Genomic DNA, 27,970 nt, shown 5'->3' on the forward strand with positions numbered 1-27,970 from the left:
GACTCGTAATCTGGGGAACCGGGTTCGTGTCTGCACTCCTCCACATGCAGCTGCTGGGTGACCTTGGGCTAGTCACACTTCTCTGAAGTCTCTCAGCCCCACTCACCTCACAGAGTGTTTGTTGTGGGGGAGGAAGGGAAAGGAGAATATTAGCCGCTTTGAGACTCCTTCGGGTAGTGAAAAGCGGGATATCAAATCCAAACTCTTCTTCTTCTTCAGATGGTTTGGGTATCAGATAACTGTTTACCCTCCAACATTTCTCCAGTGAAAAGAGGGGTGTCCTAAGGAAAGCGAGGTATTCTGGGATCAAACCAGAAAACAGGAAGACTTCTGTAAATCCAGGGATTTCCAGGGATCTGCAGTCCTGATGAAAATCTCTCACACACCCCTACTATAAGACACCAGAATGACACTTCCATTGGCTCCAACGAACCATGCCTTCAGAGCCAAGAGCACACCTATGAGAACTGTGGCTATTTAGAAGGGGTTCCCCGCTCCCCCTTCTTTACAAATGAGCTAAAGCCAGACTGTGGGCACCCCCCCCAATGCGCTGTTATTCATTAGCAATGCACTGTTTCTTTATGTTAAGGCTAGGCAGTCTCAAGACTTCCAAATGGCCACAAATGCCCCATTTTTCAAAGTAACACTACCTCACATCTACCTCCCTAAATAACTCACGTCAAGACAGGTTTCTTCGGCTGCTCAAGTTAGATAGGAAATATTGGCTTGCGCTGCATCCCTTTCAAAGGTGTCCCCCTTTTTTTGGCCTCTTTCTAATTCTGAATTTCCCTCTCAGTCCTAATTACCTTACAGGTAGACGCACTCTCTCTCTCTCTCTTTCCCAAGCCAGCCAGCCAGTGCTGCTGAATAAGCAAGGCTTGATTCATTTCTATGCAGGGCATCACTCCCTGTCACTGCCTGCCTATTGCGTCTGACATATTCTGCCAGCAAAATGATGATTAAATTGGGGTTAGGGAGAGGAGTCAGCCCTGTGCTGTTATTGCCCCTGAATTTTGCTCGATGGCCAGTGTTGGGGCATTGATGGAAAATGATGTTTTAAGGCAAATTGTGTGTTCTGTTCCTTTTCTGTTCACACTCAGACATACAGCCGCTCCAACGGAACACGCTTTTGTTCATTGTCATTGGCTTATCACAGACGAGCCAAAATGCACACACTCATTGATAATTCTGGCGATATATTATTCTGAGCTGAGCCTTGGTCTGTTACCAGTGAGCCCAGTGACAATCTGACAGTCTCTCCAAACCCAAACAGTTCAAAAACAGCCAGTGAGCACAAGCTAGCAAGGCAAGAATGGAATAATTCTTGCTTTCTAAGGTGGCAAAAAAAACCTTTTTTAAAAAAAATCATGGCCCTTTGCTATCTTTGCAAAAATAGTCTTGCTTCCATCACACTTAATGAGAGCTTTGTGGCTGACTTGGATGGAGCCAAGATGTAACTTTTGCATATTGAAAGGCGACAAAGCTTAACTTCGATATCCCAGGAGACGCAGGGCAGAGGTGGCTCTATAAAACGGTTCCCCAGAGCTCCAATCTGCACAGCAGACCTGAAATTACCTGGCTTATAAATTTATATAATTGCATGTGTATATGAGGATTTAGGCACATGGACATTGTAAGGGCACATCTGTGTTTGCTGTTTACCACAAGTGCTGATTTGAAGCATCTGTTATATACACCTGACTTGCATAATCTCTTCAAACAACATATGGGAAGCAAACGTGGAATCGTGTAGTAAGATGTCATTGATTGCATACACGTGGCATTTTATTGTAGAATCAATGGAGAGTAAGCATTTATATCTTTGCCTATGTCATCCACACGAAATAAAGATTCATTGCATACTTTTTGCCCCTGAAAGGGGTTTCTTGAGAAACTGTTTTCATTCTGAAAATAAAAGCTCACTGCAGATTGATACATTACCCCAGAGTGTGGCCATTTGAGAACAGGTGTGGGCAGCCCCAATAATGGCAATGACAGTCTCTAGAGGCACCCTTAATGCACCCTTGCTTCTAGGATAGGTTTGGAAAGAAGAAGAAGAAGAAGAGTTTGGATTTGATATCCCGCTTTTCACTACCCGAAGGAGTCTCAAAGCGGTTAACATTCTCCTTTCCCTTCCTCCCCCACAACAAACACTCTGTGAGGTGAGTAGGGCTGAGAGACTTCAAAGAAGTGTGACTAGCCCAAGGTCACCCAGCAGCTGCATGTGGAGGAGTGGAGACGCGAACCCGGTTCCCCAGATAACGAGTCTACCGCTCTTAACCACTACACCACACTATGTGCCTACCCTCCTGACTCAGATAGTGCCTACCCTCCTGACTCAAATCTGTGCCTACCCTCCTGACTCAGATAGTGCTGGATTATTAAGACACACCCCCGATCCCTGACCACTACCCATGCTGACTGGGGCTGGTGGGAGTCCAGAAACATCTGCAGGGGCACAGCTTCTCCATTTTTGGCCTAGGAACATCTCAGAACATATCAGGTTGTATCCCAAGTTATTTGACAAGTTAAGCATAAATTCACTTTAATCCCACTGATTTCATGTGGACCCAAGTTCAACTAATTTGGGCTGTGTACATATTACTGTTTACTCTGCCACCAGGGCACTCCCACCTTTAGTGTACAAAGTCAAGCACACATGACATTGACCACAATCCCTACACATCCTGTGGCTTCCTGAGAAATACTGCTGTTCAAGGTGCTTTCCCTCAAACCAGCATCGGCACCAGTTAAGCTGAGGTGTGTACCTTTGAGATAGCTGTTGCACATGTGCAGACGACAACTTCAGTGAAAGGGAGTTTGTGGATGTGCAGCACAGAGAAACAAATCCTGCAATGCAGATCAGCTGAAGATCTCTGTCCCCTCTCTATGGTGTAAAAGGTAAAAGTACCCCTGACCGTTAGGTCCAGTCGCGGACAACTCTGGGGTTGTGCGCTCATCTCGCTCTATGGGCCGAGGGAGCCGGTGTTTGTCCGCAGACAGCTTCCGTGTCATGTGGCCAGCATGACTAAGCCGCTTCTGGTGAACCAGAGCAGTGCACGGAAACATCGTTTACCTTCCCGCCGGAGCGGTACCTATTTATCTACCTGCACTTGACGTGCTTTCGAACTGCTAGGTGGGCAGGAGCTGGGACCAAACAACGGGAGCTCACCCCGTCGCGGGGATTCGAACCACTGACCTTCTGATCGGCAAGCCCTAGGCTCTGTGGTTTAGACCACAGCGCCACCCGCATCCCCTCTCTTATGGCGTACAACAATGTAAACATGTGACTTGCAATGCAGCAGAGAAAAGTGACATTGCTGTATTTTAAACTGTAAGTGTGTACATAGACTTAGTCTGGATCCAACCCAGAACCGCTGCCACACACAGTCTTCCACATTCCTTTATGCACTTTTCCCTTCTTCCTCTTTCCTCCTTCAAAATGCCTTCTTTCCTCAGAAATATCTGCATGGGCAGTAACAACCGCCCACAATGCCAATCAATGCCCATCTTGTCGCCACACATGCCCACTCCTACATATACCTCTATGCAATCTGACAGGTGTCAGGAAACATCATTGAAATGCTGACATTCAGATTGTGTCATTCCAGCCATAAATCTTACCACCACCACCCCCATTAACAACAGCAATCTCACTTCTGTACAGAGTAGCTGAAAACCCTTGGGGGGAGTTGATAAATGTAAGATAATGAAATGTAACCTCTACTGATAGTCTTGAGGAATGAATCTCAGAATTGCAGGGTTCTCCCCAGCCCCCATCAAGAAGTCCTTGTTCACAACATGTTAGCTGCCTTCTGGAGCTGTATGGCTAGTAAGTGTTTGCTGGGCTGGGGACGCTGAGTTTCTATGGTTAATTGGCAATTAGATGCTGATTACATTTCCTGTAAGACATTGTCACTGTGAAGCCAATAAGAGGCAATTATAATTATAGTGTAATTTGCACTCAGTTCAAAAGCTATTGGTAAGCTCCTGCGTTACATTATAAGGACACTGATTATAGCGCATCCAGCGTGCAAGGAAAATATTATATTACTCGTCAGAGATTCACAGTCTGATTGTGGGCTCATTAATTCAAAAGTAAGACCCACCGAGTTAAATGGGGTTTAGCAGTATGGACTAAACTGCACATTACATTAAGTAAACATGATGAAGACCTTTGTAACAAGAAGCAGCCATGGGGAGTGAGAGGAATCAGCATTGGAGACGGAGACAGTTTTAAAATAAAATATATATTAATAACTCTATTGTGTGGAGGTAGAAGTGGGCTTCTGGAATTAATTTGCATTTAATTTGAGTCAGCTTGATAAGACCAGGGTATGGCGATTTTAGCACTGGGATTTATTGTGAGGGGATACACAATCGTTTCCGAAACGTGTTTCTATTGTATGGTGCAAGGGATGACACGACAAACGCATTCAGCAAGCAACTGATTTGGAAAATTAAGCAGGAAATGTCTAAGCAAAACTATTTTCAGATGGTGTGCATATATATTATTTGCTTCCAGTAGAAGTAAAAATAGCAGTTAAGTCCTGTTTGCATGAAATGCAGCAGTGTGTTAAGAAAATACACTAGAATAAGCCATAAAATCTAATCCTTTAAAAAAAAAAAGTCCAACAATCAAATTGATCTTTAAAGGCTCCTCAGTCAATTGCCTCAAGAACAACATGGACCATCTGAAGATATCAGTAAGGGAGCAGCTGAGGGGGCATTTGATATGGAAGACCTCTCTCTGCCAGTGGAGCAAAAGAACTGTCCCGGGAGGCTTTCCTAGTGCAGAGGGGCTCCGCCAGCAGTGGGCCCAGAAAAACAGATAGTATTCCAGGAATAGTAACACACACACAAGATCCTAAGCCTTCTCTCTCCTCAGAGGAGGATCTTGGGGTCTCAAATTTCAATGGTGCCCCAGTGTGACACCAAAGTTCAGCAACTCCCCACCTCTCCTGCTCCATTGTAAATCATAGTTGCACCCCCCCACCAGCTCCAGTGTGACCGAACCAGTCGCAATTCCCTAAATCTTCTTACGTTCTTTCTTTGATGAGCACCACCCACCTCACAGCTTCCAAACAGGCCGATGGCTATATTGGTCCGGGAGCTGGCATTATATATCCCCTCCTATTGCTTAGACCAGGGCTGCATTTCCCAGAGTCCCTGAGGAATCTTAAACTGTCTCCCACCAAACCTACTGAAGCAAAGTAGGGAAGCCTATCTATGAGGTGGACTGAGACAGGACAGCCTCCTGGGGTGGTGGAATCCATAGGGTGGTGCCCCCCACAGGTGCCCCTTGTGCCCCCACCCGGCCCTACCAGAGAAACTAGTAGAAGGAGCAGTGGGTTCTGGGTTCCAGTGAGATCTCAACGACAACAATTTTATTATTGATATGCTGCCAACCTGACTGGGTTGCCCCAGCCACTCTGGGTGGCTCCCAACAAAATATGAAAAACACAATAAAACCTCAAACATTAAAAAAAATCCCTGTGCAGATGTTTAAAAGTCAGATAGATGTTTATTTCCTTTCCTTCACAGGGGGTGGGGTGGGGGACACCTTCCCATAGCTGTCAACTTTTTAAAAAGGGAAATTCCCTTATTCCGAATAGGATTCCTCGCAAGAAAAGGGAAAAGTTGACAGCTATGCACCTTTCTGTTTTGCTTCAGGTGGCAAAATGGGGTGGATCTTATTTCATCCCGCAGCCAGTAAGGGTGGAGAGGTTGCCCATTTTGTGACCAGTCAATGCTGGAAAACTCAGGTACTCAAAAGAGGCAGCTCCCTTGAGCTTTCTTAAGTTACAGTATGCCTTATGCACCAGGAAAACAAAGCCGCAGTAACCCCACGGTTACTAGGCAGCCAGCTCCATCCATACACTAACCAAGCTGCTTTCAGGTAAACTTTAAGATTGCTTTTCCCTTTTAGAACCGATTGCAGAATGATCATCTGAAAAGATCAGTGCAGCCCCTCAAAAGCTTTTCTTATGGAAGGAGGAAACAAACCGTGTTAAAAAAAAATAACGTTTCCTCCCAGCTCATCACACTGAAGAATGTAATAAAACATCTGGGAGAGTGAAGGGGTAACTTGAGAAAAATGAAACACGGTTTTCAGAAAGCTTTATTTCCCCTCTTGTTCTCTCTATTGAGCTCTCCCCCCACCCCGACTTCACAATCCATCGCAAAGAACCAAGCCAATGTGCAGGACCTGGAAGGGGAGGGTTCAAATCCTCTCGGCTATGAAGTCATTGGGTGACTTTGGAGCAGTCAGTCTAATCTACCTCACAGCAGTGCTATGGGGATTAAATGAGGAGAGGGAGAACCTTTTATACCAACCCAAGTTCCTTGGAGAAAAAGGTGGGATATAAATGTGATAAATATAATAAAATAATATACTGTCACCAAATTCAGTCTGTCAATTTTGGTTTCTTTCCATTTCTCATTTTTCCACATTTGTTTTTCTGCATTTCATGAAGCTTTTTTTTTTTTTTTTTAAGAGAGAGAGAATATCATTTTAGTGCAAATTTCTCCCAATATTTGCAAGCTTTTCTCCCTAATATGATGCAGATTTTAATATTTTCACTAACGCGTGCACTTTTGTACACACATTTCCCCATATATATTATTTCCACACACATTGGGTGGGATCCTACTAATGAGTCCTGTCAGCGGAAGCCCTTCAGAAGGATTCTCTGTTCTGCAATGGAGGCTCAGGGGAACCTCCAGAACAGAATGTGGGGGAAAGAGAGAGAAGAGGGTCAGCTTCATCTGACAATCCGAGATCCTTTCCCTAATGGAACAATCCCTGGTTGGTTGGAAAACTGCATTACAGAATTCAGAGAAGTGCACATAATTGTGTTTCGGTTGGCATATTGTTTCGAGAAGCGTGAATTAGATAGTTTCTCATTAAAATGCAAACAAAATGGAATTTCTCCCTCGTCCCTAGTCATGGGTGTAGGTGTATGATTTGGGAAATCAGAGCATTTTGAATCAGTCCACTGATGCATATGTGAAACCCAGGAATGACCTTAAAGAGATGCTGCACTTCTGTGTGATGAATTATGAAGATTTTAACCTTTAAGTCTGAGATTAATTAATATATTTTTTTGGGAGGGAGTAATTGGAGATTTGCAGGTGCATAATGTGAAGACATAATGTGATTACCAGGCAGTGCTGATACACTTCACATCAGTTTTTTTTAAAAAAAGTATTGTAAATTAAATTCTGGAGAGATTCTGCCGATTCCTAGGGCCAGCCCACCCAGGAGGCAAGGTGAGGCGACTGGCTTGGGCAGCAGGTTCCACAGGGGCATCAGATGCCAATTCAGATCTTATGCCTGATGCAGATCTTCTTCACTCACTCCTCCTTCCCTGGCAGGGAGGGCATGTGCCATTTTGTGGTTCACCTCAAGTACCACCATGTCTTGGGTCGCCCCTGCCTATATACCTTTTGAAATGCCAAGGCAGTCCGATTTAAACCTTTAACCGCTTCAGCCCTGAACAATTCAGCAAATCTGCTTGCGTTTCCGCCTTTCCGAGCACCTGCTTGCATAGTTCTAGCTCCACATGACGGCCACTAGTAAAATATCCAGCATTATCTTGCCAGTCCATTTGGAAGAATAGCTGTGGAATAACACTGCCGCCTAGGGGCCGGCCAAAGATTTCGCAACACCAGGATAGGTATGGGGGGGCAGTTTCTTCCCCACCCACTTTTCTACATATCAACCAATGCAGAACGATGGGAACTAAACACAACAGACTGTTAAAATAAGCACAAAATACCATTGCAACCAACACCACCCTTTTTAAAGCAAGATTGCTTGTTAACGGCCCAGATTGGTATACATTTCATTAATGGGAACTAATGATTGGGAAATAGTTGGAGATGGTTTTGCAAAATGCAATAGTTTTTTTGGATGCTGTTGCATTAAGAACCCTAGTGGAGAGAAGTTTGGTACTTTTAGAAGTATCAGGCTTGAACACAGAAGGCAAGGCTGTCTTTAAGCAGAATAACCTAGTATATACAAGATAAAACACTTGCCCCTTCAGTTATCAGGAGCTCCAGGGATGAGAGCAGACTCTGGCTGCCCAGTACACAGCACCCTCCTGGTCTGGGTTGATGTTGAATCTCAAAAGTCAGATCCATCAGAGAGCTTTATGTACCTTAGACCCTTAGTCCTGACTGGCCTGGTATCCAAATGTCTCACACCTGTTCTAGAAGCAATTACTGAGGTAGTGTGAGGGATGGTACATCCCCTGCCAGGTGACCTTAAGCTAACAGACGGGGCTAGTATAGTTAATTAATCTTGCTGTCCTACTGCTGGCAAGCACTCAGCTTTCAGCCAGCCCAAAAGCAGATCCTCCCATAGGCTGCTTGCATTCATCCCTGAAGCACAAACAGCAAATCAAGACATGAAAGCAAACCAAAAGCCCTTGAGAATGAAATACCCTTGAGAATGTGCCAATAAGCAAGAAGGAAGAATCATACAAACCATTTGACCCATCTGCTCAACAGGCAACATTCTTTAGCAGTAGGTTTCCCCTACAGAGATTATCTCATAGGTAGGCTGGAAGAGCATTGATGGTAACTTCTCCCATCCCAACCTAAGTGATGTAAGGTAGGTGAACAAATGCATTAGTGTTTCGAAGCAGAGATTGTAGCTGAGTAATGGCTGTAAGTGCTTAGTGGGGTGGAAGGTCCCCTCTTTCTCTGGGAACCAGATGTGGGGTAGGGGATCTTTGTCCAGAGTGTTCCCCCTGCCCCCTGCTGCTTGCCACCACAGGCACTAACATGAAACCCAATTGATTTCTCTATTGAAGGATATCAACCCCAGGGCCTCAGGGAAGTGAGCAGCACCTAGCAGCAGCAAGCAAACTTAATACAGCCTAACTCTTGATACTGACTTGGAAACTGTAAATCAGAAAGGCTAAAAAGAGCAGAGCACCCAAGCTGGCTTGCCTGAAATTGTGCCAACTGGTCTGCTTAATCTGACAGTGAAGTTCATGAGCCACTAAGCTCACGTTGCTGGCGGGTGGGAAAAGTTCAACCAGCATCGTGAAATGTTTAGCCTTCTCAGGCAGAAGCCATAAGAAGATTCTCATAATCTTCAGAATACCGGAGATGATAAGAGAAGAAAGCTGCAGAGATTATACATAATGTCCCACCAATTACTAATAATTAGCATTTATTATATACATGCAGAGAGAGGAGAGGAAGTAGAATTCTAGAAAATGTAACCAAGGTACATGAGGAGCAAGAGCATGAAACCTCTGGGAAAGGCGTGCTACGGAGAGCCTGTGTGGTGTAGTGGTTAGAGAGTTGGGCTAGGGCCTGGGAGACCAGGGTTCAAATCCCCACTCAAATATAGATTAACAATTGCACTTTAAAATAATTATAATTTAAAAACAGAACTGAGATGGATGTATAAATACTTACAAAATATTTTATTTGGTTATAAAAATGCATTCTAATAGCACTTGAGTTACCAGAGGCAGCCCCTAAAGAAGTGGCAGGGATCAAATTTATTGTATAGGACACAAAACATTTATTTTTTTTTTTTATAAGAATTTATTGGCATTTTTCCAAACAACATATACCCTCACCCACACCCACAAATACAAAACAAATATGACAAATACAAACAGTGTCAAGATTCTTATAGTATCTTTCTAAAAAGAAAAATTTCTTTTTCCATATCTTGACCATTGACTTCCCCTGCCTTTTCACCTTCGATTTTATATCCTTAATCTATTTTATAACCATTTCTTCTGAAAAAAAAAAAAAAAAAAAAATTAGTTCAATTATATATTTACATCAAATTGTCTTTTCAACACCTTACTAGTAAATACATCACCATAATAATACCTCATCCTAGTTCTTCTTAATTCAATCTTATCAATTTCTTAACTTAATCTAAGTCTTAATCTTGCTCCTCGCATCAAATCTAATTCTTCTATCCTTAAGATTACTGCTAATAGCATAAAAACTTGAAATATCTCCTTTCATATACAAACAAAAATATAACAGAGTATTGTTGACAGTATTCACCCTCCACTTTCGATTTGCCGTGTTAGACTACTTTAAATTTTGTTTAAGACTTCACCCCACACCCCCTCTGTCCATTATTCTTCTCCTGGTGGCATCGGCACTGAACATCCGTGTAACTTCTCTCTCCCAACGTCCACAGATCCAGGCACAGTCCATGTCTCTTCTTGCCACGAGTTCAGAGGTGTCCATCTCATCATCTCCCTGCTTCTTCGGTTCTTTGTAACATTCCTTTTCTTCTTGTAAATACCTTAATTCTCTGTCCCTGGCCCCCGAGCTCACACCCCGGGGACTGGATATAACAAATCTTAACGTCGCCTTGGGGCTGCCACCCCCAAAAAGCGAATTTCTTCTCCGAAGTTGCTCACTCAGTTCTCTCCATCTTTCCATCCACTCTCTCAGCTCATTAGCAAGACATTCTTCATAAGTGTCAAAAGTTTTAAAAGCCTCCTCTGTGGGCAATTGGTTCCCTTTCAGATCCCCACACAAGACTTTGACTTTTCTATAAACAAGTTCCACCTTCAAGGCAATGAGTCTCTGTTCATCTGTTAGTCCAGAGTTCAATACCAGTTCAAGGACAAAACCCAGCATACTGGCAGAGGAGGAGGAAGTGGGTGTTGTATTTCTGCTCTCCTCTTTGTTCAACGCCATTTTTCTGTGCTGAAGCGCAAACACCGCAACTTTAAATGGAGATATTTTCCTCTAATTAACTGCTCGAAAAAAGAGTTTGCCAGTCTCATGTGTCAATTTTAGCTACATTAAAACCAGTTCTGTAGCAGTAAACCCTCATTTGGTTACATTCTTCGGCTCGAAGGGAGGGAGGCAGGCTACCTTTCCCCTTCCCCCCGGATCGTTCCAAAAACGCGATTTTTAATCCAAATCTTTACTCACGACCACCGGGTTTTTAGCTCCATTCTTCGCAGGTAGAACTTGGACGCTCACCGCGGGCTTTGTCGCCGCATTTGCATCCCGGTTGGGGCATGTCCCCTGAAGCCCGGCTCCGGTTGTCCCTTCACCCCCACTCCCCCTTTACAGGGGGGGCAGGGGAAGGGTTCGGAGCCTCCGCGGGCACAGCCGGGGAGCCCAGGGTGCGGGACGCTCTTCCCGCACCCCAAACGGAGCCGCGCGCTGCGGTAGCGCGGCTCCTGACCCCCGGGATGGACAAGGCGCCTCGAGACCGAGGCAGCCTTCGACCACCCGGCGATGGCGTCGCCGCCGGAAGTCTCTGGACACAAAACATTTAAACAAGGCAAGAGAAATCAGTTCATTAATATTGCTCATGAAAGTCTGCTTCCCAGATCAACAATGCAACATAACCACTGGACTTTTCCATGAAGGCATGAAATCCTGCCTTTTTGAGAAACAATTTTATGATCTTTTTCAAGCCTTTTAACCATGTAATAAATGATTGCCAACGATGTGAATCTGATTCCTGGGAATCTGATTACTAGGAAAAGAATTACCATTTACAGCCTTCTGTGTTTTGAACATGGGTATATAATGGTTATGTGATCTGCTGAAATCATTTTGGGAGGGGCCACGTAACAGAACAACAGCAACTCAAGTTTCCTAACATGTGCTAGTGGTTAGCATGGCATTCTTGCATATATTATGCAGTTTTCATAGACAAAGTCCCACCCCATCACTAGCAGATTCTTTGTGCCCTGAGCAGCCGCAACAGCCATGAGTTAAGTGTTCTGTTATGCCCCATTCTCAGAAAACTAAGTAAACTATATGCCTCATTACACTCCCATTCCAATCACATAGCAACTCTGGCTCTTGAAGTTGATTGATGTTGTCTACTGTGGGAAAATGGCTCACATGCCAGGATCAAGGGCATACATCTGCATCTAGCCACCTAGAACTGGGCCAAAGAAACCCAATGCCTGAAAACAAGGTTATGTTCAAAAGCAGCTCCGACAGTGCCAATTAAGTAGGAAGCCATAGACTCCAGAACAGGGGCTGCTAGCAGCCAAAGGAATCCGCCCTATTCATAATGCCAGAGCAGCTGGAATCATGGAAGTTATATTGATGGGGCTGTTTGCATCCTTTTGTCCTACCCTAAGTTCATGTTGCTACCCTTGAACAGAGTTAATTTGTGTGCAAATCATAAAATGCTAAATTGTACTCCCAAGCTCTCATTAAAGAAACACAGGCAGATGTAACCCAGAGCCTTCTGCCTTTGAAGGCATCAGGGTGCCACAGAAACTGTGTGCTGACATGGGCTAATCCAGCTCCAGGGAGGAACTGAGCTCCATGGATTACTTTGATCTTCCTAGCCTGGAAAAAAAAAAATCACCTTCATTCGGAATGTAAAGTGAATGTATCTGTTTTCTCTCCTGGCAATTGACTGGATATGGGAGGGCCACATCCGTCAATCTCACCCCCAAGCCGGGATTCTTCCATGCTGAACAGAATTCCTGGATGAACAGGCCCATGCGAAAGATTCACTATATGAAGCTTCTAAATAAAAGTTTTCTGCAGAAATGAGAGAAGACATAAACACTGGAGCTCTTGAGGAATTGAGAGCATATTCAGGGAGCTGCATACAATTGCTAGGTGCTGAAAAAGGAGCAATAAAGCTTAGAAAGCAACAGCACTCTAATTTGGTGGTACAGGCCCTGTTCAAATGGGCCAAATCATTTCTTGATAAATTTAGCTTTGCATTTTTGAAGAAATGTTAATGATAATTTTAGAAGACACATTTTAATAAAAAAACTAGCAAATATCTTTCAGAACAAAACAATTATCATCTTAAGAGACCAAACACAATGGAATACCATTAGATTCAACACAAAATTCCTCAAATCTCGTTTAGCCTGATGGGAAAACCTTCAAGAGTTTGACATCATCCACTGGACGATCCTGTGCATTGGTTTCCACCATGCCCACTCTGTTGACTATGCCAATTCCTTGGCAAATACGTCCAAATATAGTGTGCTTCCCATCAAGCCACTGAGTTGGTGCTAACGTGATAAAGAATTGGCTTCCGTTGGTGTCGGGGCCTGCATTTGCCATAGCAAGAATTCCTGCACCTAAAGAAGAAAACCTTATGTTAAAATTGGCTTGGAAGTCTAAAGGTACCTAAATACAAAGTAAATGGGAAAACTTTGGTTTTTTAAATGATAAACCAGTCCTTAGACGTGATCAGGACTTTGTGACAGAGGTGCCTAACCCGCACACCTCCAGATATTGCTGTACTGCAACTTCCAGCATGCCTGAGCACTGGCCATGCTGGCTAGGATTAATGGAAGATGATCCAACAACATCTGGAGTGCCATAGGTTAGCCACCTCTGCTCTATGAGATCAATGGAACTTCTCTATAGTGAATGCAAGACTGCTCATGCATCCCAGCTGGCTCAGATGGTTCCTGTCTCCCCTGCCCCAACATACACACCACTGTCCACCTATTCACTTTCCTTGGAAAATCCATTTGGATGACGTTTTCACTTCTAAACTAAGGCTGCTAGGAAATGTATGTGGTGTGTGTGTAAGGTGTATAAACTTGAACACAGAAGCCCATTTCTTACAACAACAATAAGGGGAAAGAATGTAAGCTGTACTCTGTGATGAGGACAGTTTACAGTGGTGCCCCGCTAGACAAATGCCTCGCTAGACAAAAAACTCGCTAGACGAAGGCATTCGTCTAGCGGAAGGCAGCCCCGCAAGACGAAAAAGTCTATGGGGCTGCCTCGCAAGACGAAAATTTTTTGTCTTTTTTTCCCGTCTAGCGAAAATGCGGCTTGCATTGCCGCTTCGCTAGACGAAAAACCCGCTACACGAAAATTTTCGCAGGACAAATTATTTTCGTCTAGCGGGGCACCACTGTAATCTCCTTCCTGCTCCTGTATACTAACCAATAACTAAATGGATTTTTTTGAAAAATGATTTTTCATATGCAAAGTGGAAACTTAATGATACATGATTATTTAGCATAAGCAGTTAACAAATTTAGATGCCAAGTTTTACTGACTTAATATTCAAGCCAGTCTTATGGTTCCTGAGGGCAATATCTAACACTGCAAGTAGATTTCTAAGAGCACAAGAGCACTCTCTGTTCCTCTCCTCCCCACTCAAGTCTCCTGAACTCCCCCAATCTTCCAGAGCAGATTATGGGAGTGTGGGAAGGGTGCCAGAGAATAGGGGAATCCATTCTGCCAACCACCATGACCCTGAAGCTCTTGCACAGAAAGCAACTTTACATCTGTAAGCTTGGAAACTGCCATATTCATGTGGTGACAGACTTGGCCTGAAGAACTCGAAGCACCTCTCAAAAGATTACCTACCTGTAAACTTTAGTTCTGGATGGAGTTCATCTTCAAATTGCTTGCCATAAATGGAGGCTCCTCCTCTTCCTGTCATAGAACAAGACTAGGTAAATCAATTTGCAAAGTCACAGTTGGGACAGAGGTATACTGAAAGTTCCTTGTGAATGTGCAGTACCACACCACCAAGATTTATTTATGATCTCCTTTTATTTTACTGGTAAGAGAGGAAGTGCTATTAATGGATACCATCATAATGCTTCTGAGTAAAGGGAGAGTAGCCATCTGTTAAGTCAGAATTTTTAAAGTTATCTTACAGCAGGGGGTTAGTAGCCTCACCAAGTGTGATAAATGTGTTCTCCCATTCTTGCAGAACATAGCAAAAGGATTTGGGGGGATGATGATGATGATGATTGCAAGATCTACTATCCTAACATCACCTTTACTATTCACATTAGTTTGCATCAACACTGATTAACACAGTACCTGAAGCACATACTTTGAACATATTCTTACCAGTTCCTGTTGGATCACCCCCCTGAATCATGAAGTCCTTGATTATCCGATGAAACTTTGTGCCATTGTAGTAACCTCGTCTTGCCAGTTCAGCAAAATTTTTACAAGTTTTTGGTGCATGTTTCCAGTATAGCTCCACAATAATGATGCCCATTCTGCAAAACACAGGCAGAGGAGTATTCCAAACACATCTGTTACATCACATTGATTCAGTGACATTGAGGTGAAAAACCACAACAGTGTGTCTTCATATTACAATCTATCAATTTTATCAGGTTTGTTTTCTAATCAAGATGCAAAACATTAAGAATAGCAGCTTTAAAACCTGATGAAGATAAACAGCTTAGAATTTTAAAAAACTGTGAAAGTGGGAGGTCTTCGTGTAGCACTGAAATGATATCAAGGAGGGCACCCTCTTCAGAAAAAAAATATATATACAGGTCAGTTGCCACTATTGGTATCCACCAGCCACACCCTAGATGACATAGGAACTGCACTTTTGATAGGGACAGTAGGGCCCTCTGGCACAAACGGTCCATGTAGTCCTGTTCCCCCTCCTGTGTGTGTGAACTGACAATATATCCTTGGTCAGACCCACCAGCCTGACTTCCTCTAGGGTGGCTCCAGCCCCAGCTCCACCCGCTCGGCTTGCCAAGTGGCTTCTTTGAGTGCAGTGGCTTCTGACTCTGGGTGTGGGAAGTGGACCAGGGTGCTGCTGTAGCTGCACTGGCTGGTCAGAAACACAGAGACAGACAATCATTCAGGTACCATGAAGGTGTTTAAAGTCAAAACCTGCATTTTGAACTGGGCCTATAAGGAGTCAGTGCGGTTGACAAAGCAGGGATGTAACATGATCACAAAGCCTGGTCTCACTAGCGACCTTGTAGCCGTATTTTGAACTTTCACCAGTTTCTCAATCATCTTCAGTGGCAGCCCCAATTATAATCCACTACAGTGGTCTAATCTGACAGTTACCCAAGGGTGACTAAAGATTGCCCCTTCCTTGTAAGCATTTGCTTTTAGCAGTAATACACTATTCAGTGTGAATAGGCTTGCCATCCTACCTATCCCATCTCACCTCCATCCTTGTGTGTTTCACAACGTATTATATTACTACATCTTCATAACAGGCAAAGCTGCATATGTTGAGCTTCTGCCCATCATAAAGATACTAAAGGCAGAGGCGCATAAAAAAGGAGGAATAGGGAGCCTATAGGTCTCCAGACACTGGATTCCAACTCCTATCGGCCCCATGGCTGCCTGGCCAGTGATCAGAGATGATGAGATTTGTACATATGTGGGGAATAAGATGCATAACAATATGTTTCTGTATCTCTACAAGCACAATAACTGGCTGTTCCCCCAGCTTTGTCGCCATCCTTTTTAAAATACATATTTGTAATTGATTTTCCCTTTGTTGAAACACACACAGGTTTCTGGAGAGAGAGAGAGAGAGAGAGAGAGAGAGAGAGAGAGAGAGAGAAAGCAGAAATTAAACAGAATTTGGTAGCTAGTATATAATTAGCCAATGTGGAAATCAGTTTTCTGTGGCGGGCCGGGGGGAAATCAACTGAAAGCAAATGAGCTTTTTGACAGCTGATGTAAACACCAGTCTTGCCTCGTGCCGGGTCAGACCATTGGTCCCTCCGACTCAGCGTCATCTGTGCTACCTGGCCTTCCGGGGTCCCAGACTCTTCCCCAGCCCTACCGGGCGACGTTACTTTACCACACTGAGCCGGGGCCCTTCCCTCACTCACGTAGTCTCCAAAGAAACAGTGGGCGGCTGCCACGTATCGGGGGGCACCGCAGCCATGCTTCACCCACGCCGGACACACCTTCCCGCTGGGGGAACCAAGCTGGCAGAGCACACTTCCGGTGCAGCTGCGTATGCCGTCCCCTCGCTCTCGGGGAAACGAAGGCCGAGGCGCGGCGGACAGGCTCCCGCAAGCCTCGGGCCAATCAGCGCGCAGGAACGAAGCGGGTCTTTGTGACGTCGAAGCGGGAGGGGAAATTCGAATTTGTTTATGTTTCTCTTCTCAACGCTTGCCAAAGCGCCGGAGCTTCCTGGTGAGAGCGAGCGGGTGGAAATGCACGCGCCGGCGGGAAGCGGTTGCATGTCGCATGACTGCTGGGGCCCGCACGTGAATGGGGCTGCGGCGCTGGATTTCCCTGGGGTCGGAGCATGGGGGGGTGGAGGACTCGCAATTCTGAATTCTTGCCTGTAACCGCTTTAGGGCAAAACTAACACGCCCATCAGCAGCTGCGTCTTTTTTCTTTCCCCCTTAACAGCCCAGTCCTAAAAGCATGTTTACTCGGGAGTTAGAGCTGCAATCCTTCCTGTGCACGTTTATCTGGGAACTGAAGTCCTCACTGAATGCAGAGGGGCTTATTTCGAGAAAACGTTCGACTCATTTAACTTACAACGATAGGAAAGCTGTGCACGACAGAATAAAGCAACCCAAATGTCATGTTAACATCCACGAAGCAGTAAAACCGGGTATTCAAATAGCAGAGGCTCCTAAATCATCTGAGCAAAGAAACACATATTTAGTAATCGGCGCAATGCCAGCATGCGTAGGATTGCCTTGCACCTTTCCATGCCTTGGAGAATGCAAACTCCCGTCAGTAGTTTGATTAAGGCAGGAGAGAAGATCAGAGACATCGCTGCCTCATGGAAGTATCTGCCAGCGTTTAAAAACATTATGGCAGTGAGCTGGAGAAGCCTCAAACATCTCTCGCTACCAATCTTAGGGCAGATAAGTGACGAATGCACTTCTAAAACAAGGCAGTGGGACAAGTAGGGATGTGGTGACTGGGATAAACTGCCTGGTGGCGGCGGACGCGGGTTAGTTTGGATGCTCGCGTCTACCTCAGACTCATGGGCAATGGGGCTGCATTGCAGAATTAATGGAGAGGGGAAATGAGCAGATATTGCTGATTGTCCGTCCCCACCACCATGTCAATACTGCTACCTGCATTTTATTCAGTTGTGGCGGGAAGGATCCAGGATACCTTTAATTACGACTAGCTGCAAAGCCACCATACAGTGAGCATGCTTTGGAATTCAAGCAAATCCGTGAGGAGAGAGGACCGGAAAAGGCTTTATTTGCAGCGGCAATGGGAGGTGCTTTTGCATACTTAATGTTGGAGTGAACGCCCGGTGATTGCTCTCCCTTTAAAACCAGAAAAGCCACTGGTGATTCGAGACGGAGCAGAGAGGCGTATTCGAGGTACAGCTACCTGGGCGGTGGCTACTTTGCTAAGCGGCAGCGTTGAAATTATAGAATGCTTGCTATCAGTGCAATATAATTACCGCAGAAACAAACAGCAATATTTGAACTCGGAAGAGTTACCAGGGCAATCCTCAGCGTGGTACATTAAAAAGGATCATTTGTTTAACTAATGAAAGGTAAATCTCATGAAAGCATTCGAGCCTAAGGAATTATGTTTAAAATATAATAATACTTAATATGGTGCTATCAGTGTACATGGTGTTTTGCAGAATTTCATAGGCAAAAAATGATGGATAGTATCTGAAAGTGTGAACAATTAAAAAGTATATTCCATAAGGACTGTTATTGCTGCTAAGCAGGCTAGCCTAGCTACAATTCAGAAAGCTGATTCCAAGTAGGATATAAATGGAAATAGAATATGGGAAGTAGGGGGAGTGGAGGGAGAGGAACAGCAGGTGAGAAAATGCAGAGAAATACAAATCTGCAGCTTCTACTAAAAAATGTACCAAATGAACTACAGCAAAATGTATTTGTCTTTCCTTTACTGTTTGTTTGCTAACACTTTCTGGTAACCAGTTCTCAGCATAACTTTCACAAACCAAATCAAACCCAAAACTTACCAAGCCAAACCCAAACTCATGCTATTTTCATGTGGGATGGTTCCTGAAAAACATGGAGTGGCCAAGCAAAGGTGAGCACTAGAATATCCGTTGCACTCTTATGTTGTGATTCATATGTAACACTAAGGCAAACCATGACTTACTACAAACAAGCAAATATGTGGGTTCCTGTAGCAAAGATCACAGCCGCTTCACCTCTTCTGTGGTCCTGCTGCTGCCACCAACTTAGGGCTAAGCTATGGTTTGGCTTAATCCAAGCTCATAGTTTGTATCACTCCAGCCAAAACATGAGATATACCGGTAAGTGTTGTTCAAGGTTTGAATGTAATGCTAAGCCAAAGTATGGTTGAGCCCAGAGCAGCAGAACTGAAGGAACAGCTTACGTTTGCTTATTCATGCTAAGTCATGGCTTGGCCTTGTGCGTGTGTGTTTCTTTGGGTAGAACAAATGTGCTGGGTCTTTGCAAGGATGAATTGTTACTCACAACTTTCTAACTGGATGCATTGATTTTGGTTTCTGACTAGTTCAGTGTATACTACTTAGGTCCAAAGCAACTCATTTCTGAATTTTATATCAACAATCTTCTCCCTACCAAAAAAACAAAACAAAAAACTTTTATGCACACAGGAGCTGCATGTAAACTGAAATATTTTGAGGAAGTGGATTTTTATTATTTTTATGTCATGCAATATTTAGAGCACATCTTGCTGCCAGATCTTACATAGAGCTAGGTGCACCTAATCCAGTGATTTCAGTTAACTTGGGTGCATCTAATTCTGCATGGGACCAGGCTGTTAGTTCAGCTTCCCTTAGCATCGGTATTCTGACTTTCTACCATTCTCAGTACATATTAATGGGAAGTGGATCGAGAATATACACGCGTTTTAATTCCCTGTTCTGCAAAATATTCCTCACACAGTTTTGGGAATGGCATCTTCAATACCCAAGCATTTTAACTGAGAAAACCTCAGTTCTACTGCAAGCCAGGAATTACCTTTTATTGGGAGGATTCCTGCTTGTATGGAGGTGGTAATTGTGGTGATTCCTGCTTAAAGTTGGTAATATGAGCAGGTAGATAGTCAGTGAGTACTTGTAATAATAATTATTTATTCTTTTTCTCCAGACATAAAATTTATTATTGACGAGACACTGGATTTTAATCAGTTTTCTCCTTTTGACGGGTAAGGTTGATTGACGAATCTAATCCCTGGTGATGTAAATCGGGGTGTGTGGCAGTACACAGGCGACTTTTCCTGTCCCACCCCCAAATCTGTAAATAGTTACTGTAAGGCTTCATTAAGCAGGTCTGTCAGAAGCTGTAGCAAGGCTGCAGTGCTTCCTTAAAGTGTGTACTGCTAGTATGTATCAATGAAGCAATCGCCTGTGTAGAAAGACCTGCCCCATTCCTTTTGTAGGGAGACACAGGAACAGAAGGACATGGCACAGCTATAATCAAGTTCTGTAGGTCCAAATGTAATGTGCAGCATCCTTTTGTTGTACAGTGTTACCTTGGTTCCTGAACTCAATCCATTATGGAAGTCCGTGTGACTTCCAAAACGTTTGCAAACCAAGGTGTTGCTTCTGATTGGCCCTGGAAACAATGCTGACGGCCGAAACAGACGTTCAGCTTCCCAAAACTTCTGGGTTTGTGGCGTTCGGGAGCTGATTTGTTCGGGAACCAAGCCATTCGGGAACGAAGGTACCGCTGTAGTCAGTGGTGTAGTGAGGGCGGGGTGTTAGGGGCGGTCCGCCCCGGGTTCCAGCCTGGGGAGGGTGACACTCTGCGCCACCCCACCCCCGCGAGTGCGACTCCCAAGCTGCCACCCAGCACCCCTTCCATGCAAGCTACGGAGCAAGGCCCTGCCACCGGGGGGTGCCACTTGGCTTGCCACCCCTGGCAGCCAAGCGGCCCGGTATGCCTCCGGCTGTAGTCACTTTCCTGCTTTAGAACACTTCTCCCTGAAGAAGCTTGCAATGCCTGATTGAAACATAGTTATTCCCGCAAAGCTTTAGAGATACCGGTACTTAAGTCACTCTAGTACTAGCTGGTACCTAAAGTCTTAGTCTGATATGCTGCTGTTTTATCTGTAATATAAGGGTATTTTAGTATGGGTTAATTTATTGGTATTAGGATTTTAGTTATTGGGCCAGATCCAACCCAGTGTGCTTGCAGAAGCCACCACAATGGCTCCCACCAGTACAGTGGGGCCTCCCCCCCACGTCCCCCACAACTTGCCCAAACCCACTACTCTAGATTGGGAGAACCCCCAGATCAGTGTGCATGGGGAGGAGTGTGGGAAGCGTTGAATAGCATGTCATTGAATCTCACACACTATGTTGGAAACAGCGAAGTTTTGATTTAAATCAAATCGATTTAAATCACGATTTAAATCACTAGTCAGTAAGACTTGATTTAAATCATTTCTTTTACAGAAAGACTCATCCTCGCTGGTATTATCTTAATGTTTACAACCAGAGGAAGGTTTCGTTTTTGGAATAATAAATTTTCAGAGTAGTTTTTACAGTTATATCAAAAATTACTGATTTGGTTATACTATTAGAAATACATAGACAGATAATTATGAAATTATTGTGAGATTTAATAAGTTAACTGTTTATATTTGGACAACTTTTATGTTGTACTTTGGAAGGAGAAAAATAATTGTTTCCTTAATAACAATTTAAACAATTTATTTAACTAAAGCAATAACATTATAGCATATGTACAGGTATCCATGTTTGTTAACTGATGTGTTTAAACTTTTTTTAATTAAAAAAAAACTTAGACTGAGTTTTAGCACACACAAAAAAACTTAAAACAAATCCTTATTTCCTGATGAATAGCCTTTGGAATATAATGTAACTTAAATGGAAAACTATCTTTAGAAAGATTTTTCCTTCAAAAGCATTTTATTTTAAAAATCTGATTTTTTAAAAAAATTAAAATCGATTTAAATATTTTAAAAAATCAATTAAAAAAAATCATTGATTTTTCTCCACCCTGGTTGGAAACCACCCTGTGATTACTTTGAAGTGAAGGGTAGTCTATAAGTTTTGTTTCTCAATAAGGGGTCAATCCAAGATCCTGGCCCACAGCAGTGGGGCTTGATGGAGTGACTCAGTCGTCGCCACTTCCACAGCCCTGCTGCTTCCACCAGCCAGGGTGAAAGGGAGGGGAGAGAAAGTCTGCTTGCTGTGCCAGCTGACTTACCAAAGAGGCTGGATCAGGTCCGTTGCCAACAGGAACCAGCAGACCCTGTGCCAGCCCAGTCCTGCTCTGGAAACTCCCTGCTTTAGGGATTTGTGCTGGCATTGGGGGGATGCAGTTGGTGGCAGCTTCTCTTCACTACTTGGATGGGGCTTCTCCCAGCAGCAGAGGCTGAGGCAGCTGGCTGGGGCTAGGCAGAAGGATACCCCTGCCACATCCAAACCTTCCAATGCCATAGAATCATAGAATCGGAAGGGACCTGAGGGTCATCTAGTCCAACCTCCTGCAGATTGCTGTGTTAATAAAATAATACATTTCTAATCAGAAATCAAAGACCAATCATTTGGAAGCACTAGCGTTCACAAGCTTTATTCAGATTTTATCCCAAAACCAATGCTTTGAATTCTTCTGTGGGATGGGAAGCCTCTCACTGCATTCCTTTTTTGCCCAGTGCTTGTATATTTTGCCCAATATGGTTCCCTGTTGATTCTTGACTTTCTTGCTTCAGACAAGAGGAGGAGGAAGAGGTCTCTGGCATTTGCCCCACTGAGTCCAGTGAAAGGTGTGCGGCCCAGTCAATTGACACGAACGTTTTTTGGGGGGAGAGTGAAGGCATGGCCTTGCTGTGGAGCACCCTGAGTCCCGAAAAACTAGAGGAGATGATGAGGGAAGCCAACAGCCTGGCTGCACTGATGGAGGGGTGTGAGCTGCTGGAGAAGGAGAACGGCAGCTCTGAGACAAGGCTTGAGGTGGTTCCAGATTTTGAGCCTTTGCCCTCCATTGAATCCTTGCATGCGGTGAGGAGGGACTCCAGGGCCCCCAGGCGAAGGACATTCAACGTGAGCAACAGCCCTCTGAAAGCCCTGCTGCCAACCGTGGGACCCGAAAGCTGCTGCTCTGTAGGTTCCCCCAAAGCTCCGCTTCCAGAGATGGGAAGTCCTGCTTCCTGTGTTGCAGACCCACCTGTTCCCAAAAGACGCCAGGATAAATTAAATGCCTGCATCCCCGACAAGCAGCTCCACAAGAAACCCAGGCCCAGTCAGCCACTCAAGTCACCACTGGCAGCAACGAAATCTCTGGACATTAAAAAGGTACAGTGGCAGGAGCAGGACAAATGCAGATTTTCATTTGGAGCACAAAGTGTTGTGCTCGGGGAATCCCTGGCTTTGATCCCGATTCTCTTCCTGAGCTTGCATGTGTCAATTACTCTTAGCTGTGACTCAAGCTGCAATCCTGTGCCCACTTAGCTTGGTGTAATTCCCACTGAACTAAGTGGGACTTGTTTCTGATAAGACACACAGTCAGTTTCTGTAGCCGCAAATGCCCTATGAATCATGCTGTTTACACTTGCATTTGATGAGGGATCTTCTCCTGAATCTGATTTCCAACCCACGTTCTGTTGAGTAATTTCCCAGGGCTGGGAAGCAGCCTGGGCCCAGGGGAATGTCAAAGGGTACCTTCACGCAGAAGGCTCCAGGGTTCCAAGCTGTCCTTCTCAAGAGGTGTATAGCTTGTTCCCACTTCTTTTCCAAAGCCCCAGTCTGTTTCTTGTGTCTTTTGTCACAGAAAGATCAACTCCACCCACCCTTCCCAGGCAAGGAAAAATCAACTCCACCCACCCTTCCCAGGCAAAATAAGAAGCCCCTGCCAAGTCTGAGGCCTCCCCTTCAAACCAACAGGAAGGGACCTTGGAGGAAAACAGAGAAATCTTCTGGCAAGGCCTCTTCTTCGGAGGGATCCCAGGTATTTCTGATGGGCGACACCAAGGAGGGGCGCACACAGCAGGCAGGGTAGAATTAAGCATATCCTTCGGTGCAAAAATATTCAGGACAAAGCACTTCTTCACACTGTGCATAGTTGGACTATTCACTCCCACAGGAGGTAGTGATGACCACCTGCTCGGATCTCTTTAACAGAAGATGAGACAAATTAGTGGAGGGATGGGACTGTTAATGGCTGCTAACCACAATGGCCAGGATTCCACCTCCAATAGCTGAGGCACTGTGTCTCTGCCAGTGTTAGAAACCAAGATATGAAAGCTAGGAGCAAAATGGCACCTTAAACCTAGGTTAGGGGCGCAACAATGGAATGTCTAGGTACGCTTTTTAAATAACAGGGCAGCTGTCTACCAGATCCATCTGGTACGCAGGCTGAGGCCCTACCTGCCCACAGACTGTCTTGCCAGAGTGGTGCATACTCTAGTTATCTCCCGCTTGGACTACTGCACTGCGCTCTACGAGGGGCTACCTTTGAAGGTGACTTGGAAGCTGCAATTAATCCAGCATGCGGCAGCTAGACTGGTGACTGGGAGTGGCCGCCGAGACCATATAACACCGGTCCTGAAAGATCTTCATTGGCTCCCAGTACGTTTCCGAGCACAATTCAAAGTGTTGGTGCTGACTTTTAAAGCCCCAAATGGCCTCAGTCCTGTATACCTGAAGGAGCATCTCCACCGCCATCGTCCAGCCTGGACACTGAGGTCCAGCGCAGAGGGCCTTCTGGCAGTTCCCTCGCTGCAAGAAGTGAGGTTACAGGGAACCAGGCAGAGGGCCTTCTCGGTAGTGGTGCCTGCCCGGTGGGACGCCCTCCCAGCAGATGTCAAGGCAATAAGCAGTTATTTTACTTTTAAAAGACAACTGAAGGCGGCCCTGTTTAGGGAAGATTTTAATGCTTGATGCTGTATTGTTTTTAATATTTGGTTGATAGCTGCCCAGGGTGGCTGGGGAAACCCAGCCAAATGGGCAGGGTATAAATAATAAATTATTAATTATTATTATTATTAATAATAATATTACAAGGATACAAAGCTGAAAATGAATGAACTGCAGCCAGAGTTCCATTTTTCACATGCACTAGTCCTTCCCCTGCCCACCCCCCTAATATTCTTGAGGGTCTCTTCTCCAGTCTTCAGAGAGTACCTGGAAATGGGGAGGTAGAAAAAGGTCCTCCTTTCCTTCTATTTTACAGTTTTAATCTGAAATCTTAGGCGCAGTACTGCACCCAGAGCTCAGAAACTGCTCACGCTAATGAAATTCCCTGTCGCAAAATGCGCCTAGAACAATGGGAGTTTCAAGCACTGGCCTCTGCATGCCAGTGGTTGGGAATCACGGGCAGGGAGAGTGCTGTTGTGGTCAGGTCCTGCTTTGTGTCTTCCCACAAGTTGGCTGTGATGAGAACAGGATGCTGGACTAGGTGGGCCATTGGCCTCATCTAGTAGGGTTCTTATGTTCTTTAACAGTATGCAGAATATAGGTTCCCTAAACTAACATCTACAGGAGTGCCTAGCACTGTTTACCTTTGTTAATGTGAATGTACATTCTGGAAATGGAACGCCTGCATGTTACTTGTGCAACTCAACTTGTCCACATACATGCAGCCATTGCAGCGAGACCCGATGTACTTCAGTGCAACTGCTGTTAATGTTAAGCAGCCATTCCCAAGAGATAGTTGCTTTTTTGCATTCTCCCTGCTTGATTGGGGAGAGATATCCAAAGTGGTGGCTGCTTTTGACATAGCTTGCTCTTCTTTTAAAAATCTTGCTGCATTAGCTTGGCCTTCAGGATCCACCTAGCAAAGGTAAAAAACCAGTGCCACATGCGAAAGCACGGCTGGGCCCCAGGCTGGATCCGCTGAAGACTGGTCCTGTGAAGAAGGCCTCTACTGCTCCAGAAAAGGTGGCGCAGCTCCAAAAGGCAAATGCAAGTACCGGTAAGTTGTGGTAGATGGTGCGTCATTTGGATTTAGTCGTCTTCTCCCTCCCCCGAAAAGTCAGTGCCCAGTATGAAGACACCAGAGCACAGAATCGGGCGTAAGAGTTGCCTTGCTGATGCAGACTCAGCTTGCAATCCTATCCACTTTTACCTGGCAGTAAGTCCCATTGGACCCATTGGGAGGAATTTGATTCAAAGTAGTGCTATGGCAATAATTCTGCCAGTGCAAGCTTTTCACCTTGCTGGGCAGAATGGTCCGCCCCCACCATGTGCTGTTCTGGAGTTTCCCCAAAGCTGCCATCCAATTTTGGGAGGCACGGGGGGGGAACCCTGTTGTGTTAGCTTCTCCTAGTGGAACTTCGTCACTTGAATGAGGCCCAATAGGACTGACTTCTGAGTAGATATGTATAGGACTGTGTGGTAAAATTATAAAATTCAGTTCTTGACCTGGCACACCCATTATTTACCAGGTGCTTAGTACTTAAACGTCTGGACTTGAAGGCTTCATGTCTGCAGCAGGAGATACTATTCAACTTATTTGTAAATGTGTGATTTGGTCCCAGTGCAGATTCTTAAGAGGGCTCCCATAACTTGTTTGCCCCTGCTGTGAAAACTGTCTGACTTTTGTTTCATGCTTGTTCAGAAAGTCTATGTGTGCCGTAAGACAAATTCTGTCTCTTATCCCACGGCTGCTAAGTGCACAACCTCTGCTGGTCGCTCCTTATGAACATATCTGTTTATGCCTGCTTTCTCTTTTTCTCTGCAGATCAGGTGACGAGTGTGGGTGGCTGCGCCCCACAATTGCAGGCCAGCTACAAGCCTCACAGCAGTTGTCGTGAGATTCGAACCAGGAACACTGCCAAGTCTGGGCTGGCAAGCAGACTGCCGGTGTTAAACTCTGACAGTAAGCATGCAGTTCCAGAATGGCCCAGGCAGCTTAAGTCGCTAGGTTTGGGAGTGGGATCTGGCAGGAAGGATCTTCTGGGAGGAAAGGGAAGAAAACACTGAGAGGGTTTTGAAGGAAGCTGGTGGGAACATAGGAACCTGCCTTATGTAGTCAGACTGCTGGTCCTTCTAGCTCAGTACAGCCTAGAGTGAATGGAAGCAGCTCTCTAGGATTCCAGGCATCTTTCCCAAGGCTACCTGGAGGTGACAGGGATTGAACCTGGGGCAATCTGCATCCAAGGTAGATGCTCTGCTGTGGCCCTTTCCTATAGGTCCATTAGCGTGACCTGCATCTGCACACTGCTCTGAACTGTGTTCCCTTCCTCCCATTATTTGTGTATTTATTTACAATTGGCTCTCAAGGTGCCATCACTTGGTGTGTGGATGTGTAACACGCCTTCATATCATTCAGGTTTCAACTTCAGCTGCAATTTGAAACTTTGTTCCAAGCCGTTTCTATCCCTGGAAACTACGACCAAACCCACAAACCAAGCCGGGAAACACTGAGTGAAATGGCTAAACTAAAATTGTCCTGGCAAGTGCACACTTCTTTTAGGAACTACCTATTGGCCCATTTAACTCAGAACCGTCTGCACTGGGAATGAGTTTCAGACAGAGGTCCTTCCCAGTCCTTCCTGTAGATGCTAAGAGATTGAACCTGGGACCCTTTTGCATGCAATAACTCTTCTATTGGGACATGGGCCTTTCCCAAATAATCAGTTGTTCTGACCACCTACATGCCGATCTCTTGAATTTCTCTCTCCCCACCCCAAAGCGCCTGCATTTCGACAGACAGTCCCTTCTGGCACTTCCCAGAACAGCAGGCTGCGACTGCCCAAGAAGGCAACCTCTGGCAAGTCAAGGTGAGGCTCTTTTCAGAGGCTGCTTATGCCTGCTGGGATTCTACCATAGATCTCCTCCATCACTGTCAGGGCCTGGGTTCATGTTTTTGTTTTGTTTTTTGGTATGTTTCAGCCTTGCAGCGAACGGATCTGGGGCTGGATGAGTGTGAACCCACGGAACATTGCCTGCTCTTTCCCTTTTAACGGCATTCCTGGGTGCTTTTAACGTATGGCCCAAACTTGCATGGTGAAGGAGGAGCTGCAGCCTGGGAGACTTGGCCCAAGGCTTTGCTGACAGAGAGAACCACACCTCCATGATCACTGGCTGAGGGCTGGTGGGAATTGGGAGTCAAAACAATTACCTGGAGGGGCTACAGGTCAGCCTTGTAGAATCTGTGCTATATGATTAGGTATGTCTGTCTGTACTGTACTTATTTTTTGTTAAAATATATACTTTTCTAATAAAACAAAATATGCTTTTAAAAAATAAAACCAATGGGGAAAACTAGTCTGAATATGGAATACTGTAATGTAAACAGCTATCAAAATAATGTGTGGATCTGAGACGCAAGTAATGGAACAGAAA

The 27,970-nt window shown here is 45.0% G+C and overlaps 2 protein-coding genes across 3 annotated transcripts; one reads left to right on the plus strand and one right to left on the minus strand.

The window, feature by feature from the left end:
• Positions 1-11,277: 11,277 nt before the first annotated feature.
• Positions 11,278-16,713, minus strand: PPIL1 (peptidylprolyl isomerase like 1). Of its 2 annotated transcripts, none has more exons than XM_033152492.1 (4): positions 16,584-16,713; positions 14,827-14,981; positions 14,332-14,400; positions 11,278-13,079 (listed from the first exon to the last, which is right to left on the minus strand). In XM_033152492.1, exons 1-4 carry the CDS (start codon positions 16,637-16,639, stop codon positions 12,859-12,861), a joined length of 501 nt encoding a protein of 166 aa, XP_033008383.1. In that variant the 5' UTR covers positions 16,640-16,713; the 3' UTR covers positions 11,278-12,858. The 2 variants fall into 2 exon arrangements, with proteins under 2 accessions (XP_033008383.1, XP_033008384.1); XM_033152493.1 differs by having other exon boundaries at positions 14,827-14,982; positions 16,556-16,646.
• A 1,185-nt stretch (positions 16,714-17,898) lies between these two features.
• On the plus strand, positions 17,899-27,880 carry PSRC1 (proline and serine rich coiled-coil 1). Its single transcript, XM_033151123.1, has 8 exons — positions 17,899-18,235; positions 18,643-18,750; positions 19,803-19,860; positions 22,396-23,122; positions 25,436-25,595; positions 26,295-26,501; positions 27,318-27,405; positions 27,518-27,880. The coding sequence occupies exons 2-8, from the start codon at positions 18,732-18,734 to the stop codon at positions 27,546-27,548; spliced, it is 1,290 nt and encodes a 429-aa protein (XP_033007014.1). The 5' UTR covers positions 17,899-18,235; positions 18,643-18,731; the 3' UTR covers positions 27,549-27,880.
• Positions 27,881-27,970: the final 90 nt, after the last annotated feature.

The sequence above is a fragment of the Lacerta agilis genome, chromosome 6 (genome assembly GCF_009819535.1).
Source record: "Lacerta agilis isolate rLacAgi1 chromosome 6, rLacAgi1.pri, whole genome shotgun sequence".
NCBI lineage: Eukaryota > Metazoa > Chordata > Lepidosauria > Squamata > Lacertidae > Lacerta > Lacerta agilis.

Coding starts and splice junctions, on each gene's coding strand:
- PSRC1 (XM_033151123.1), top strand. Junction 25,596..26,294: donor AAAGGCAAATGCAAGTACCG/GTAAGTTGTGGT, acceptor ACGGCTGCTAAG/TGCACAACCTCTGCTGGTCG. Junction 26,502..27,317: donor GCCGGTGTTAAACTCTGACA/GTAAGCATGCAG, acceptor CCCACCCCAAAG/CGCCTGCATTTCGACAGACA.
- PPIL1 (XM_033152492.1), bottom strand. CDS start 16,639: ATGGCTGCGGTGCCCCCCGATACGTGGCAGCCGCCCACTGTTTCTTTG. Junction 14,982..16,583: donor ACTGTTTCTTTGGAGACTAC/GTGAGTGAGGGA, acceptor TGTGTTTTGCAG/AATGGGCATCATTATTGTGG. Junction 14,401..14,826: donor GGGTGATCCAACAGGAACTG/GTAAGAATATGT, acceptor GTTCTATGACAG/GAAGAGGAGGAGCCTCCATT.